At 38.6% G+C, this 16,405-nt stretch overlaps 1 protein-coding gene across 11 annotated transcripts in view; it reads left to right on the top strand.

The window, feature by feature from the left end:
* Nucleotides 1-16,405, top strand: part of LRRC49 (leucine rich repeat containing 49) — a 253,934-nt gene that overhangs the window by 46,948 nt on the left and 190,581 nt on the right. For 10 of the 11 annotated variants that reach the window (XM_080663538.1, XM_080663542.1, XM_080663540.1 and 7 more), the window contains one exon: nucleotides 14,297-14,440. The exons of the other annotated variant lie outside the window; for it this stretch is intronic. In XM_080663538.1, the coding sequence (XP_080519664.1) occupies nucleotides 14,297-14,440 (144 nt within the window). The remainder of the gene's footprint in view (nucleotides 1-14,296; nucleotides 14,441-16,405) is intronic. 11 annotated transcript variants of the gene reach the window in all.

Raw genomic sequence — 16,405 nt, 5'->3', positions numbered from 1 at the left:
CTCCAGGCAACCTCTGACCTTTCCATCTACAGATTGTCTCTCCAGCTGTGTTTAATTCACTGATTCTGGGTGGATGTTATTCTATTCAGCTGTTTCTTCTATCTGCTCTGTGAGAAGGCGCAGGACCCATCTGCCTATTTGGCCACCATTTTGTCTCCCCCTGGACAAACTTTTTAGGAGCCTGTGGTGGGGGAGGCTGGAGTCTCAGTGTTTGTGGGTTCGCAGCTGAGGCAGCTGGTCCCTGGCCGGTGTGGCTGTAGGGTCCCAGGTGGTGTCCGAGGTCTCCCAGAGTGGAGGTGAGGTTGAGCTCCCAGTCACAGCCGCTCTCCCCTTCACGATGTCACAGTCTCTCCTATTTAGTTTATTTTCACTTTACGTTATTTAGACCAAAAATATTAGGACAAATTTTAAAGCATGATCAGAATGTTATCTTTACATATTATTGAATTTACAGTAAGCATATTTAGGTTTCTTCTCTTAAACCTATATGGAATCTAGTTGGTATTTCTCAAATGTAAGAGAAATAACAACATAGAAATTGCATTCTAAATCTTAAAAATGTTTTTTAGCCAACATCTGTTTTGAAGTGTTAAATAAAAAATTTCAAATAATGTGTGATGGCAGTATAGATGAGAAAATTAATCTCTAGTGATTGTGAAATTTATTTTTTTAATGTTCAGAAGAAAACTGTTATGTGCATGACTCATTGTTATTTAAGTATGTTACATTAAAAGACTGATAAAGTACCTGGAAGGACCTCTACTTACTTCTGTGTCATGCAGAAACTCATCCCCTTGTGCTATGCTTGCAATAGATATTATAATAGTGGGGCTGAAAATCATGTTTAGCTCTCATCACCTTATGAGTAGTTTTTGTTTTTTTTTAAAATCCTCACTTGAAGACATGTTTTCATTGATTTTAGAGAGAGAGGAAGAGAAGAGAGAGAGAAACATCAATCAGTGTTCCTATACGTGCCCCTACCGGGTATCTAGGTATATGCCTTGACCAAGAATTGAACCTGCAGCCTTTTGGTGTATGAGGAGATGCTCCAACCAACTGAGCCACCCAGCCAGGGCTCGGGTATAGTTTTTACTCATCCTCACCTTACTTGCAACTCCAACTCCTCTGCTGCAGTTCAATGCTTATGTGCATGTGCATACTCCATGATTCAAGTCCTCTTGTTCTAAATAGTTAATGTCCACCAATTTAATCCTGACTAAACATTGTCTCCTCTCCTAAGCACTTCTACTAATGAAGAATATCTGTCCTCACCTTTCAGTGGGGATCCCAGTCCCTTGAATCTTTTCCATTCAGAACTCTTGACTGCTTTCAGGATGCTTCAAATATAAATGAAATAAATTAACAAGAGAGCTTGGTATCATTTTTTTTTCCTTGTCTTTTCTTTCAGAGGGTGGTTTTGCTGGGTCAAAACATTGTGAGCCAATGCTATGGGCTCACAGTTTCTATTGGGCAGATAGTATGTATACTTCTTGTCACCTTTGTGGGACCAGGCACAATGTTAGGCACTTAGAAATGCCTCACATGATGGACATTTTGATTATTTGATAAAATTGACTTCAAATATTTACCATGGTCAAATTATAAAATATGTTCTTTAGTTAATTTTTACAAGTTAAATGACTTTATATTATCTACAAAAGAGAAAATTAGAAATATATTTTATTTTTTAAACTTAAACCAGCTTTATTATTTTTTAATTTTTTAAAATTAGATTTAGTGGCATGGCATTGGTTAATAAGATTATACAGGTTTCAAGTGTACTTTTCTATGGTACATGATCTTTATGTTGCATTGTGTGCCCACCACCAAAGTAAAATCATCTTCCATCACCATATATGTTGCCCCTTTAACCTTTACTACTCCCACCCCCCTTCCCTCTGGTAACCACCATACTACTGTCTGTGTCTATGAGTTTCAGTTTTATATGCCACATATGAGTGAAATCATATGATTTTTAGCTTTTTCTGACAGACTTATTTCACTTACCATAATATTCTCAAGGTCCATTCATGTCACAAATGGCGCTATTTCATCTTTTCTCATGGCTGAGTAGTATTCCATTGTATATATGTACCACTCATGTTCTTTAGCCAATCAATCATCTATCAAAGGACACTTCGGTTGTTTACATTTCTTTGCCACCATGAACAATGCTGCAATGAACACAGTGGTACATATAACTTAATGAATAAATGTTTTCAATATTTTTGGGTAGATACCAGAAGAGGGATTATTGGGTCATGTGGGAACTCTATCCTTAATTTTTTGAGGAACCTCCATACTGTTTTCCATAGTGGCTGTAACAGTTTACATTCTCACTAGCAGTGAATGAAGGTTCCTTTTCTCCACAACTTCTCCAACACTTGTTATTACTTGTTGATAATAGCCATTCTAACAGGTGTGACATGGTATCTCATTGCAATTTTGATTTGCCTTTTCTTAATAGCTAGTGAAGTTGATTGAACATCTTTTCGAACATCTTTTCATATATCTGTTGGCCGTTTGTATGTCTTCTTGGGAGAGGTTTTGTTCAGGTCCTCTGCTCATTTCTTAATTGGATTGCTTGTTTGGTGTTGAGTTGTATGAGTTCTTTATATATTTTGGATATTAAATCCTTGTTGGAGCTGTTGTTTGCAAATATCTTCTCCCATGTGTTGTTTGCCTTTTGGTTTTTATGGGATTTCTTTTGCTGTGCAGAGTTTTTTAGTCCCATTCATTTATTTTTGACTTTCTCTCCCTTGTCTTTGGGTTCAAATTCATAAAATGTTCTCTATGATCAACATCCATAAGCTTAGTACCTATGCTTTCTTCTCTGTAACATTGTTTCAGATTTTATATTTAGGTCTGTGATGTATTTTGAATTATTTTTTGTACATGGGGACAAACTAACTAGTTTCATTCTTTAGCATGTGGCTTTCCAATTTTCCCAGTACCATTTATTCAAGAGGCTTTCTTTTGTGTATTTTTGGCTCCTTTCTCAAAAAGTATTTGCCCATTTACATGTGGTTTTATTTCTGGGATCTCAGTTCTCTTCCTTTGGTCTGTATGTCTGTTTTTCTGCCAATACCATGCTGTTTTGATTATTATAAATCTGTAATATAATTTGAAGTCAAGTAGTGTGATACCTTCAGCTTTGTTCTTTCTTCCCGAGGATTGCTTTGGCTATTTGGGGTCTTTAGTGGTCCCATACAAATCTGATTATTTTTTGTTCTATTTCTTTTTAAAATGTCATTGGAATTTTGATGGGGATTGCATTACATCTATATTGCTTTGGGTAATATGGCTATTTTAACTATGTTGATTATTTCAATACATGAACACAGACTATCTTTCCATTTCACTGTGTCTTTTTCAATCCCTTTTAATAAAGCTTTGTAGTTTTCAGTATATAGGTCCTTCACATGCTTTGTTAAGTTTATTCCTAGGTATTTTATTCTGTTTGTTGCAAATGCAAGAGCAATTGTTATTTTTGTTTTTGTTTTTCTGAAATTTCATTGTTAGTGTATAGGAATGCAGTGTAATTTTATATATTGATTTTGTATCCTGCAACTTGACTGTATTTGTTTATTGTTTCTAATAGTTTTTTTGGTGGAGTCTTTAGGCTTTTCTATGTACAGAATTATATCATCTGCAAAAAGTGAACCTTTTACTTCTCCATTTCCCAATTTGGGTGCCTTTTATTTCTTTCTCTTGCCTGATTGCTCTGGCTAGAACTTCCATAACTATGTATCTATATAAAAGCCAAGTGATCAGAATGATGGAATGACCAGAATGACCAGAAGGTCCGGAACAACGGGTTCTATGATTCGCACTGCGGTGACCAATCAGCCCCCCCCCCCAATCGGTGTGGGGCTGGATGGCCAACCACCCACGGCCCCTCCCCCCAGCTGGCCCTGCCCCGATCACCCACCCCCTTATCGGGCCCAGGGTCAGCTGGCCACCCATGGCCCCTCCCTCCAGCCGGCCCTGCCCCCAATTGGCCCCCCAACCCCAATCGGGGGCGGTGCCGGCCGGCCAACCTCCTGCGTCCCCTCCCCCCCAGATGGCTCTGGCTCTGATCAGGGCAGGCTGGCCAGACCCCACCTGTGCATGAATTCATGCACGGGGCCTCTAGTCTATACTAATAGAAGGGCAATGCTAATTAAACCAGTTAGACCATATGTCTTCTGGACATCATTCCGGATGTCCTTCTTGATAAAGCCATGGGCATGGCCGGCCTGCAAACTGCCCGTGGCCCCTCTCAGCCGGACATCCCCTGAGGGGTCCCGGATTGGAGAAGGTGCAGCTTAGGTTGAGGGACCCCCTCCCTCCCATGCACGAATTTCGTGTACCGGGCCTCTAGTGTTAAATAAGAGTGGTGAGAGTGGGCATCCTTGTCTTGTTCCTGATCTTAGAGGAAAAGCTTTCAATTTTCTCCATTAGCTGAGGGTTTGTCATATATGGCCTTTATTATGTTAAGGTACTTTCTTTACCTATCATTTTTTTTAAATATATATATTTTATTGATTTTTTTACAGAGAGGAAGGGAGAGAGATAGAGAGTTAGAAACTATCAATGAGAGAGAAACATCGATCAGCTGCCTCCTGCACACCCCCTACTGGGGATGTGCCCACAACCACAGTACATGCCCTTGACCAGAATCGAACCTGGGACCTTTCAGTCTGCAGGCAGATGCTCTATCCACTGAGCAAAACTGCTTAGGGCTTCTTTACCTATCTTATTGAGTATTTTCACCATAAATGGATGTTATATCTTACCAAATGCTTTTTCTGTATCTATTGATGAGATAATATGATTTTTATCCTTTTTAGTTGTTGTTGTTAGTGTGGTATATTACATTGATTGATTTGTGTATATTGAACCATCTTTATGCCCCTGGAATGAATCCTACTTGATTGTGATGTTTTATTTTTTAATGTGTTGTTGTATTCAACTTGCTAGTAATTTATTTAGGATGTTTGCCTCTGTATTAATTAGAGATATTGGTCTATAGTTTTCTTTTTTGTGTGTTATTCTTGACAGGTTTTGGTATTAGGGTTATGTTGGTCTCATAAAAGGCATTAGGAAGCATTGCTTCTTCTTCAGTTTTTTGGAAGAGTTTGATAAGGATAGATACTAGATCTTTGAATGTTTGGTAGAATTCACTAATAAAACCATCTGGTCCTGGAGTTTCATTTTTTGGGAGTTTTTTTTTTTTTTTTTTTTTTTTTTTTATGGTTGCTTCAATTTCCTCACTGTTGATCAGTCTATTTATATTTTCTAGTTCTTCATGATCCAGTCTAGGAAGGTTATATATTTCTAGATTATTTCTTCTAGATTATTGAATTTGGTGGCTGACATAGAGTACTTCTTATTTTTTTTTTATTAAGGTATTATATGTGTACATATCTTACCATTGCTCCTCCCCACCCCACTCCCACACATGCCCTCACCCCCCAATGTTTTGCATCCATTGGTTATTCTTATATGAATGCATGTAAGTCCTTTGGTTGATCTCTTATTTCCGCCCCCCTCCCTAACCTTCCCGCTGTAATTTGACAGTCTGTTTGATGCTTTACTTCTTCTGTATCTATCTTTTTGTTCATCAGTTTATAATGTTTTTTATTATTCACAAATAAGTGAGATCATGTGGTATTTTTCTTTCATTGACTGGCTTATTTCACTTAGCATAATGTTCTCCAATTCCATCCAGGTTGCTACAAATGGTAAGATTCCTTCTTTTTTATGGGAGCATAGTATTCCATTGTGTAGATGTACCATAGTTTTCTGATCCAGTCATCTGCTGACGGGCACCTAGGCTGTTTCCAAATCTTAGCTATTGTAAATTGTGCTACTGTGAACATAGGGGTGCATATATCCTTTCTGATGGGTGTTTCTAGTTTCTTAGGATATAGTCCTACTTGTGGGATTACTGGGTCCAATGGGAGTTCCATTTTCAGTTTTTTGAGGAAACTCCATACTGTACTCCACAGTGGCTGCACCAGTCTGCATTCCCACCAGCAGTGCACGAGGGTTCCTTTTTCTCCGCATCCTCGCCACCACTTGTCGTTTGTTGATTTGTGGATGATAGCCATTCTGAGAGGTGTGAGATGGTATCGCATTGTCGTTTTGATTTGCATCTCTTGGATAATTAGTGACTTTGAGCATGTTTTCATGTGTCTCTTGGCCTTCCTTCTGTCTTCTTTTGAAAAGATTCTATTTAGGTCCGTTGCCCATTTTTTTATTGGATCATTTATCTTCCTTTTGTTAAGTTGTATAAGCTGCCTATAGATGTTAGAGATTAAACTTTTATAAGTTGATAACATTTGCAAATATGTTCTCCCATACAGTGGGGTTTCTTGTTGTTTTGTTGATGGTTTCTTTAGCTGTACAAAAGCTTTTTATTTTGATGTAGTCCCATTTGTTTATTTTCTCTTAGGCTTCCATTGCCCTAAGGGCAGTATCAGTGAAGAAGTTCTTTTGGCATATGTCTGAGATTTTGCTGACTGAGGATTCCTCTAGTATTTTTACGGTTTCCCATTTTATGTTTAAGTCCTGTATCCATTTTGAGTTTATTTTTGTGTATGGTGTAAGTTGGTGATCTAGTTTCATTTTTTTGCATGTATCTGTCCAATTTTCCCAACACTATTTATTGAAGAGACTGTCTTGACTCCATTGTATGTTCATACCTCCTTTGTCAAATATTAATTGCGCATAGTGGTTTGGGTCGATATTTGGATTCTCTATTCTATTCCATTGATCTATATGTCTGTTCTTGTGCCAGTACCAGGCTGTTTTGTGAACAGTGGCTTTGTAATACAGCTTGAAATCTGATATTGAGATCCCTCCTACTTTATTCTTCTTTCTCAGGATTGCTGTGGCTATTCGGGGTCTTTATTCATTCCAGATGAATTTTTGGAGAGTTCTTTCTAGGTCTGTGAAATATGCCATTGGTATTTTAATGGGGAGTGCATTGAATCTATAGATTGCTTTGGGTAGTATGGACATTTTAATGATGTTGATTCTACCAATCCATGAACATGGTATGTTCTTCCATCTGTTTACATCTTTCTCTATCTCTTTTTTCAGTGTCCTGTAGTTTTCCGCATATAGGTCTTTTACCTCCTTGGTTAGGTTTATTCCTAAGTATCTTAATTTTTTTGGTGCCATGGTAAATGGGATTGCCCTTTTAGTCTCTCTTTCTGTAAGTTCACTATTGGTGTATAGAAATGCCATAGATTTCTTGGCATTAATTTTGTATCCTGCTGCATTGCCAAATTCATTTATTAAGTCTATTAGTTTTTTGATGGAGCCTTTCGGGTTTTGTATGTACAATATCATGTCATCTGCAAATAAGGACAGCTTTACTTCTTCTTTTCCAAATTGGATTCCTTTTATTTCTTCTTCTTGTCTAATTGCAATGGCTAATACTTCCAGTACTATGTCGAAAAGGAGTGGTGAGAGTGGGCATCCCTGTCTTGTTCCTATTCTTAGGGGAAATGGTTTTAGTTTTTGCCCATTGAATATGATGTTCGCTGTGGGTTTATCATATATAGCTTTTGTTATGTTGAGGTATGATCCTTCTATTCCCACCTTGTTGAAAGTTTTTATCAAGAAAGGGTGTTGGATTTGGTCAAATGCTTTTTCTGCATCAATTGATATGACTGTGATTTTAATCTTACCATTTGTTTATGTGATGTATCACATTTATTGATTTGCGGATATTGTACCATCCTTGCATCCCTGGGATAAATCCTATTTGATCATTTCGTATGATCTTCCTGATGTACTGCTGGATCCGATTTGCTAGAATTTTGTTGAGGATTTGGGCATCTACGTTCATGAGTGATATTGGCCTGTAATTCTCCTACATTGTGTGTCTTTATCTGGTTTTGGTATTAGGGTGATGCTGGCTTCATAGAATGAGTTTGGAAGTGTTCCTTCCTCTTGAATTTTTTGGAATAGTCTGAGGAGGATAGGTTTTAGTTCTTCCTTGAATGTTTGGAAAAACTCTCCTGTGAAGCCGTCTGGCCCCAGGTTTTTGTTTGCCGGAAGCTTTTTGATGACTGCTTCAATTTCTTCCATAGTTACTGGCATATTGAGCTGTTTAGATTCTTCCTGATTGAGTTTTGGAAGGTTATATTTTTCTAGGAAAATGTCCATTTCCTCCAGGTTGTCCCGTTTGTTGGAATAGAGTTGTTTGTAGTATTTTTAAACAATCCTTTGTATTTTGGCGGGATCTGTTGTTATTTCACCTCTTTCATTTCTGATTTTGTTTATTTGGGTCCTCTCCCTTTGCTTCTTGGTGAGCCTGGCTAGTAGTTCATCAATCTTGTTTATCATTTCAAAGAACCAGCTCTTGGTTTTGTTGATGTTTTGTATTGTTTCTTTGGTCTCTATGATGTTTATCTCCACTCTGATCTTTATTATTTCCTTCCTTCTGCTTACACTGGGCTTTTCTTGTTGATCTTTTTCTAACTCTTTGAGTTTTAAGGTTAGGTAATTTATTACTATTGTTTTTTTTTTTTTTTTTTGCAGTAGGCTTTTAGAGCTATAAACTTCCCTCTCAAGACTGCTTTTGCTGTGTCCCATAGATTTTGGACTGTTGTGTTTTCATTGTCATTTGTTGCCATGATGTTTTTTATTTCTTCCTTGATCTCTCTGGTAACCCAGTCATTGTTTAATAGCATGCTATTTAGTCTCCAGGTGTTTGATTTCTTTGGATTGTTTTTATTGTAGTTGATTTCCAGTTTTATGCCACTGTGTTCTGAGAAGATGCTTGATATGATTTCTGTCTTCTTGAATCTGAATAGACTTTGCCTGTGTCCCAACATATGGTCTGTCTTTGAAAATGACCCATGTGCACTTGAGAAGAATGTATATTCTGTGGCTTTGAGGTGAAATGTTCTGAAGATGTCAATTAATTCCATCTGATCTAGTGAGTTATTTAGGATTGATGTTTCTTTGCTGATTTTTTGTTTAGAGGATTTGTCCAATGGTGATAGTGGGGTATTAAAGTCTCCTACTATGATTGTATTGCTGTCAATCTCTCCCTTGATATCCTCCAGGAGATTTTTTATGTATTTGGGTGCTCCTGTATTGGGTGCATATATGTTTACCAGAGTTATTTCTTCTTGTTGGATTGCTCCCTTTAGTATTATGAAGTGGCCTTCCTTATCTCTTGTTATGGCCTTCACTTTGAGATCTAATTTGTCAGATATAAGTATTGCTACCCCAGCTTTTTTTTTCAGTTCCATTTGCCTGGAAAACCGTTTTCCATCCCTTCACCCTCAGTCTGTGTGTGTCTTTTTTTCTGAGGTGGGTTTCTTGTATGCAGCAGATATATGGGTCTTGTGTTCTTATCCAATACATTACCATATGATTTTTGATTGGGGCATTTAATCCATTTACATTTAAAGTTATTATTGATAGGTACTTATTTGTCGCCATTTTTATTCTTTACCCCTGTGTTCCTTCTTCGCTTTCTATTTCTTCTTTTTTACAGCAGACTCTTTAGCATTTCTTGAATTGCTGGTTTGGTGGTGATAAACTCCCTTAGTCTATTTTTGTCTGTGAAGCTCCTGATTTCACCCTCCATTTTGATTGATAGCCTTGCTGGGTACAGTGTTCTTGGATTCAGACCCTTCCTTTGCATGACTTTGTATATTTCATTTCATTCCCTTCTGGCCTGATGAGTTTCTGTTGAGAAATCAGTTGCTAGTCTGATGGGGGATCCTTTGTAGGTAACTTTCTGTCTCTCTCTGGACGCTTTTAAGATTCTTACTTTGTTGTTGATGTTTGCAAATTTAATTATAATGTGCCTTGGTGTCGGTCTTTTGGGGTTCATTTTGCTTGGGACTCTGTGAGCTTCTTGGATTTGTGTGGGTTTTTTTCTTCCCTATGTCAGGGAAGTTTTCTGTCATTATTTCTTCAAACTGGTTTTCTATTCCTTGTTCAGTTTCCTCTCCTTCTGGAACTCCTATAATGCGGATGTTGTTTTGTTTTGTGTTGTCCCAAAGTTCCCTTAAGCTCTCCTCCTGCTTTTTAATTTTTTTTTTCTAGAAGCTGCTCTAGTTGGGTATTTTTTCCCATCTTGTCTTCTAGCTCACTGATGCGGTCCTCTGCTTCTTGTAGTCTACTCTTGAGGCTTTCTATTGACTTCTTTACAGCAGCGATGTCATTTTTCATTTGTTCTTGGTTCATTTCCTCTTGGTTCTTACTCATATTGTCAAATTTGTCTTCCATTCTTTTCAGCCACCTTATGACCATTTCTCTGAATTCTTTTTCTGGAAGGTTGCTTGCCTCCATTTCGTTTACTTCCTTTTCTGGTGATGCCTGCTCTTCTTTCATATGCGGGCTGTTACTTTGTCTCCCCATGGTCTTTCCTCTCTGGATGTCTGGTTATGTAGTTCTCTCCCTCCTAACTCCAGGCAAAGTCTGACCTTTCCGTGGTGGAGTGTGCAGCTCCTCTGAATCCGCGTGTTTGCACCAATTGCGGATCGGTGTTCTGGGGTTCGCAGCTGTTCCTTGGGTGCCACAGTTGTGGATTTTCAGGCTTCCGATAAGCTCCACTTTCCCTTTCAAGATCGCGCAGTCTCCGCGTCCTGACATAGAGTATTTCTTAGTATTCTAATATGATCCTTTATATAACAGCAATGTCTGTGGTAACGTTTCTTTTATTTCTGATTTTGTATGCTAGTATATGAGTCTTTTCTTTTTTCTTTAGTGAGTCTTGCCAGGGTTTTGTTAATTTTATTAATCTTTTCAAAGAACCAGCTTTTTCCTCTATTAATTTCTTCCTTAGTCTTTTTGTTCTGTATTTCATTCAATTCTGCTCTTATTTTTATGATTTCCTTTTTTTCTGCTGACTTTGGGCTGCTTTTGCTCTTATTAGTTTTTTAATATGTGATGTTATGTTGTTTACTTGAGATTTTTCTTGTTTCTTGAGATAGGCCTATAATTATATAAACTTCCCTTTCATTGCTGCTTTCACTGCATTCCAGAAGTTTTGATATGTCATATTGTCATTCCCATTTGTCTCTATTTTTTGCTCTGACCTTTTATTTCTTTTTTAACCCAGTTACTTTTTAGTAGTATTTTGTTTAATCTGTAAATATCTATAGGGGTTCTTACTTCCTTACTGCAGTTGTTTTCTTTTTTATTTTTATTTATTTTTTAAATATATTGTATTGATATTTTACAGATAGGAAGGGAGAGGGATAGAGAGCTAGAAACATCGATGAGAGAGAAACATCGATTAGCCGCCTCCTGCACACCTCCCACTGGGGATGTGCCCGCAACCAAGGTACATGCCCTTGCCTGGAATTGAACCCAGGACCCTTCACTCCGCAGGCCGACGCTCTATCCATTTAGCCAAACCTGTTTCGGCTTGTTTTCTTTTTTTAATAAATCTTTATTGTTCAGATTATTACAGATGTTACTCTTTCCCCCCCCATAGCTCCCCTCCCCCCAGTTATAATCCCCCACCCCTGCCCTTACATTTATAGATGTAAGATTTTTGTCCAATCTCTTCCCAGACCCCTCACGCCCCCTCCCCCCACCCAAGAATTTTCAGTGCACTCCCTTTCTAAGTCCCTGATTCTATTATATTCACCAGTTTATTCTGTTCATCAGATTTTTTATTGACTTGATTTTTAGATTCACTTGTTGATAGGTATGTATTTGTTGTCACTTTGTTGTTCATAATTTTTATCTTTACCTTTTTCTTCTTCTTCCTCTTCTTAAAGAATACCTTTCAGCATTTCATATAATCTTGGTTTGGTGGTGATATACTCCTTTAGCTTTTTCTTGTCTGTGAAACTCTTTATCTGACCTTCAATTCTAAATGATAGCTTTGCTGGGTAGAGCAATCTTGGTTACTTGCTGTTCATCACTTTGAATATTTCTTGCCACTCCCTTCTGACCTGCATAGTTTCTGTTGAGAAATCTGCTGACAGTCGTATGGGTACTCCCTTGTAGGTAACTAACTGTTTTTCTCTTGCTGCTTTTAAGATTCTCTCTTTGTCTTATGCCCATGGCATTTTAATTATGATGTGTCTTTGTGTGGTCCTCTTTGGATTCTTCTTGTTTGGGGTTTTCTGTGCTTCTTGGACTTGTAAGTATATTTCTTTAACCTGGTAGGGGAAGTTTTCTGTCATTATTTATTCAAATAGGTTTTCAATATTTTGCTCTCTCTCTTCTTCTGGCACCCCCATAATTTGGATGTTGGTACACTTGAAGTTGTCCCAGAAGCTCCTTACACTATATTCATATTTTTGGATTTTTTTTTCTTTTTGCTTTTCTGGTTGGGTATTTTTTGCTTCCTTGTATTTCAAATCTTTGACTTGGTTCTTGGGATCCTCTAGTCTCCTGGTGAATTTCCATATATTATTCTTTATTTTAGACAGTGTATGCTTAATTTCTGACTGGTCCTTTTCCCTTTTTTTGGCATTCTCTTAAAGATCCTTTAAGGTCTCACTAAGTTCCTCGGAGGTCTCACTAAGTTTCTTGGAGGTTTCTAGAAGATTCTTGAGTAACCTTATAACTGTGGTTTTGAACTCTCTATCCAGTCATTTGCTTTCCTCCATTTCTTTCATTCGTGACATGTTTCTTTGTCTCCGCATTTTGGTTGCTTCCCTGTGTTGATGTAGTAGCTTTGTGTGGTAGGTGTCCTCTAGGGCCCAGTGACTTAGCCTTCCCAATCACTTGAGGGGAATACTCTTGGTGCACCCCTTTGTGAGCTGGGTGCACAGTCTTGTTGTAGTTAAGCCTTGATTGCTGTTGGTATCACTGGGAGGAATTGACCTCCAGGCCAATTGGCTTTGAGGACCATTTGTGTCTATAATGGAAGAAATGCTGTGCTGGAGACACCATTATGGAGTAGGACTTGCTTCAAGGGGCTTTGGTGCTCACTGAGTCTGCCTCTTGAGTGTATCACTTATGGATGTGAGGAGTTGAAATCTTGAATCGTCTCACACTGACCACTAGGTACACTGGCTCCTGGATCTCCAAGGAGGTGCAAAGTCAGCCACTGCTTGAGGCCCCCCTAGTAGGAGCTACAGTGAGATTTGCAAATTTCTCCTCTTTGTTTGGGGTTTGGAAGTTTTGGAGCTCTCTGACCTACATGCAGTTTGTTAGGTTAGGCTGCGAAAGGACAGGGCATTCATATGCAAAAGCCGTTGCGCACAGCTGGGGTGTGGTTGTATACTGGGTGGGGCGGGGTCTCAGTAAATCACCAAGGCTGAGCCAACAGAGATGGCTGCCAGTCAGCCATCTCTGTGTCTCCGCATCTCCATGTCTCCGCGTACCCACGTCCCGCACCCCCACACAGTAACAATGATCCCTGTGAGCACCTCTGTGAGAAAGCCACCCTTGCTTTCGGACCCGAGGCCAGATAGTCCAATTTCTTCCCATAGGAGTCTGGGTCCCCAGAGTCTCTCCGGAAACGAGTTCAGAGCAGTCGGGAGCTTGTATCTCCCTTTTGATTTAAAAAAACAGCGCACCCAGCTGCCAGCCTGATTCAGGCGCCTCCGTACCTCTGCTCTTCCGCGCCTCTGCACCTCCTACCCAGTCTCAATACGCTTTTTTTTTTCCTTCTAGTTGTAGAACTTCTACTCAGCCCGCTTTCCCATGGTTCTGGATTATAGTCGTTTTGTCTTTTAGTTGTAGTTTTGGTGGGGTTGTGAGGGGTAGCATGTACAGGTGTATACCTTATACCAGCATCTTGGTTTCTCTGCAGTTGTTTTCTAATTTGTGGTCAGAGAATATGCTTTGTATGATTTCAGTCTTCTAAAATTTGTTAAGGATAGGTTTGTGTCCCAACATATGGTCTATCCTTGAGACTGTTCCATGTGCACTAAAGAATGCATATTTTGGTGTTGAGATGAAAGGCTCTGTATATATTGATTATGTCCATTAGGTTTAAGGGTCTTGTTCCCATCACTGGCGAAGGGGGAAGACCTTGGAGATTTAAGATAAAACGGACAGCTGTAAAAAAACTTTACTCTTTCAGTTAGGGTTTGCTTTTTTTTTTTTTTTTTTGAAGCTCCATTTTCTATTGTTGCTTTTTAATCTCTGGAGTTAAGAAGTTCAGGATTTGCCCAGATAAGATAAAGTAAACAAAATTCTTTACCTTTCACTGCCATTCCTCTGATGTCACTGAGATGAGAAATAGATTTTTAAATGTCTTCATATAAGTGGTCACTTAGTCCAATGGCTCTATAGTTAAGTTTTGTTTTTTATATCATACATATCTGAGATTTATGCCTGCTAACCATCTCTTTCTCATCTTTAACAGATTGCCAAAATCGAAAATGTAAATCATTTGTGTGATTTGAGAGTTCTAAACCTTGCCAGGAACCTTTTAAGTCACGTTGATAATCTTAATGGGCTGGATTCACTAACTGAACTTAACTTGCGACACAATCAAATCACTTTTGTGGTAAGTTTTAAAATGGAATCAATGTGCGATTCCTGGCTGTTCCTTTAGGGAAATGAAATAAATATTATAGCATTGATTTATGCAAAGTAAGCAGCTAAGCTAATTCTGTTTTCTTCTGAATTTAATTTGCGGACATAATTATTAAGCTTTATATATTTTTGATTTGAGGAAGTATTTGTGTGTTTTCTATTTTAAAATTTAAATATAAAATTAAAAACAGAATAGAAATATTATCAGTAAATGAATCAGCTAGTGTAAATGTATACTGAATCCTTTCCTATTTTATCATGGGTATAGAATTCATATGAAAGAAGTTTATTAATGATTGAATGCTGATGAATTGTTGCAAAGGGAAATTTGGAGTTTTGGAGCTGTGAAGGCATGCATAAATATCATGTTCTTTGCTATTTTTATTTTTTAAATCTGTTCTTACTGATTTCAGAGAGGAAGGGAGTGGGAAAGAGAGATGGAAACATCAATGATGAGACAGAATCATTGATTGGCTGCCTCCTGTATGCTCCTTACTGGGGATCAAGCTTGCAACCCAGGCATGTGCCCTGACCGGGAATTGAACCGTGACCACTCAACAACACAGGCTGGGCTCGTTGCAATTTTTAAAGAGGCAGCTTGTATAGTGAAAAGAGAATTGCATAGTGCATCAGAGGCCTAGTTCTGGTCTTAGCTTCATCTTACATTATCTATGTGACCTTGGGCAAATCACTTTAACTGTGTAAGCCTCAGTTTACTTTTTTCTAAAATAAGGGCATTGGGCTAGAGTTTTCCTAGGGTCCTTTTTGGCTTTCTGATTCTGAAAAAAAAAAAAGACATAAAGATGTAAGAGAACTGGCATGTGAGCAGTAGGAAAAAGGTAAGCATTGTGGAGACAAAACTACAGAAAGGCAAACCTGGAACTCTGAAAAGAGACTGTCAGGTTTATCGTTTTACTCAAGTTCAGCAACTAAATAATAGCTAACACTCAGGTATTTTGTATTGGGAATATGTAAAGAGCACTAGAAATATGGCTTTCAATTGTATGATATGTACAGGCCAAGCAGACTACTAATCTTACCTAATAAAAGAGAAACATGTAAATTAACCATCACTCCGCTACACCCACAGCCAATCAGAGTGAGTATGCAAATTAACCCAACAAAGATGGAGGTTAATTTGCATATGCAGGCGTGGAGCAGAGCGGAGTGAAGCCTGCTATGAGGGGAAGGAGGGCAGCGGAGGGAGCTACTGTAGTGGCTTCAGACAGAAGTGAGGAAGTGCCGGCTCTGGGTGGCCACAGAGCGGGGACTTGCCGGCTCCCGGATGGCCCAGGAGCGGGGACTTGCCGGCTCCTGGGCAGCTGGGAGTGAGGCCAGGGGAAGGAAGGCCTATTCTTGCACGAATATTGTACAACGGGCCTCTAGTGATTAATAAAAACATTATTTGTTCTTTTAACAAGTTTTCTTTGTTTACATGCAATAGAAAAACTGTGTGTTAGGTTCTCTCTGGATATCATTTAAGCACTTTCAAAGGCACAATCTAACTCAACTTTTTCAAGACATTGAGTTCCTTTGTAAATAATTAAGTGTAACTTAAGTAGCATACTTGGAAAGGCTGGAGGACATATGATAACTTATCTCTAGGTCTCATTGTACAGACTGGTTTCATTTTGAAGTTTTCCCAGAAAATCTGAGTCACATAATGCTCATATCTTTTTTGGATAATTTCAGAACCTTCTCCAAGACTCGGATTTACTCCAGAGTCTCTAAATTCTGTCAGGTCCTCCCCCAGAATAGATTTAAATATTGGAAATGGCTTATTTAAAAAACATACAGATTGAGTTTACCTGTTACATTGCTGAGTCTCTAGGAGAGGGGTGGGCAAACTTTTTGACTCGAGGGCCACAATGGGTTCTTAAACTGGACCGGAGGGCCGGAACAAAAGCATGGATGGAGTGTTTGTGTGAACTAATAT

The sequence above is a fragment of the Plecotus auritus genome (assembly GCF_963455305.1).
Source record: "Plecotus auritus genome assembly, chromosome: 1".
Classification (NCBI taxonomy): domain Eukaryota; kingdom Metazoa; phylum Chordata; class Mammalia; order Chiroptera; family Vespertilionidae; genus Plecotus; species Plecotus auritus.
The sequence above is the reverse complement of the archived record's forward strand: the minus strand, read 5'-3'. Positions and strand labels throughout refer to the sequence as shown.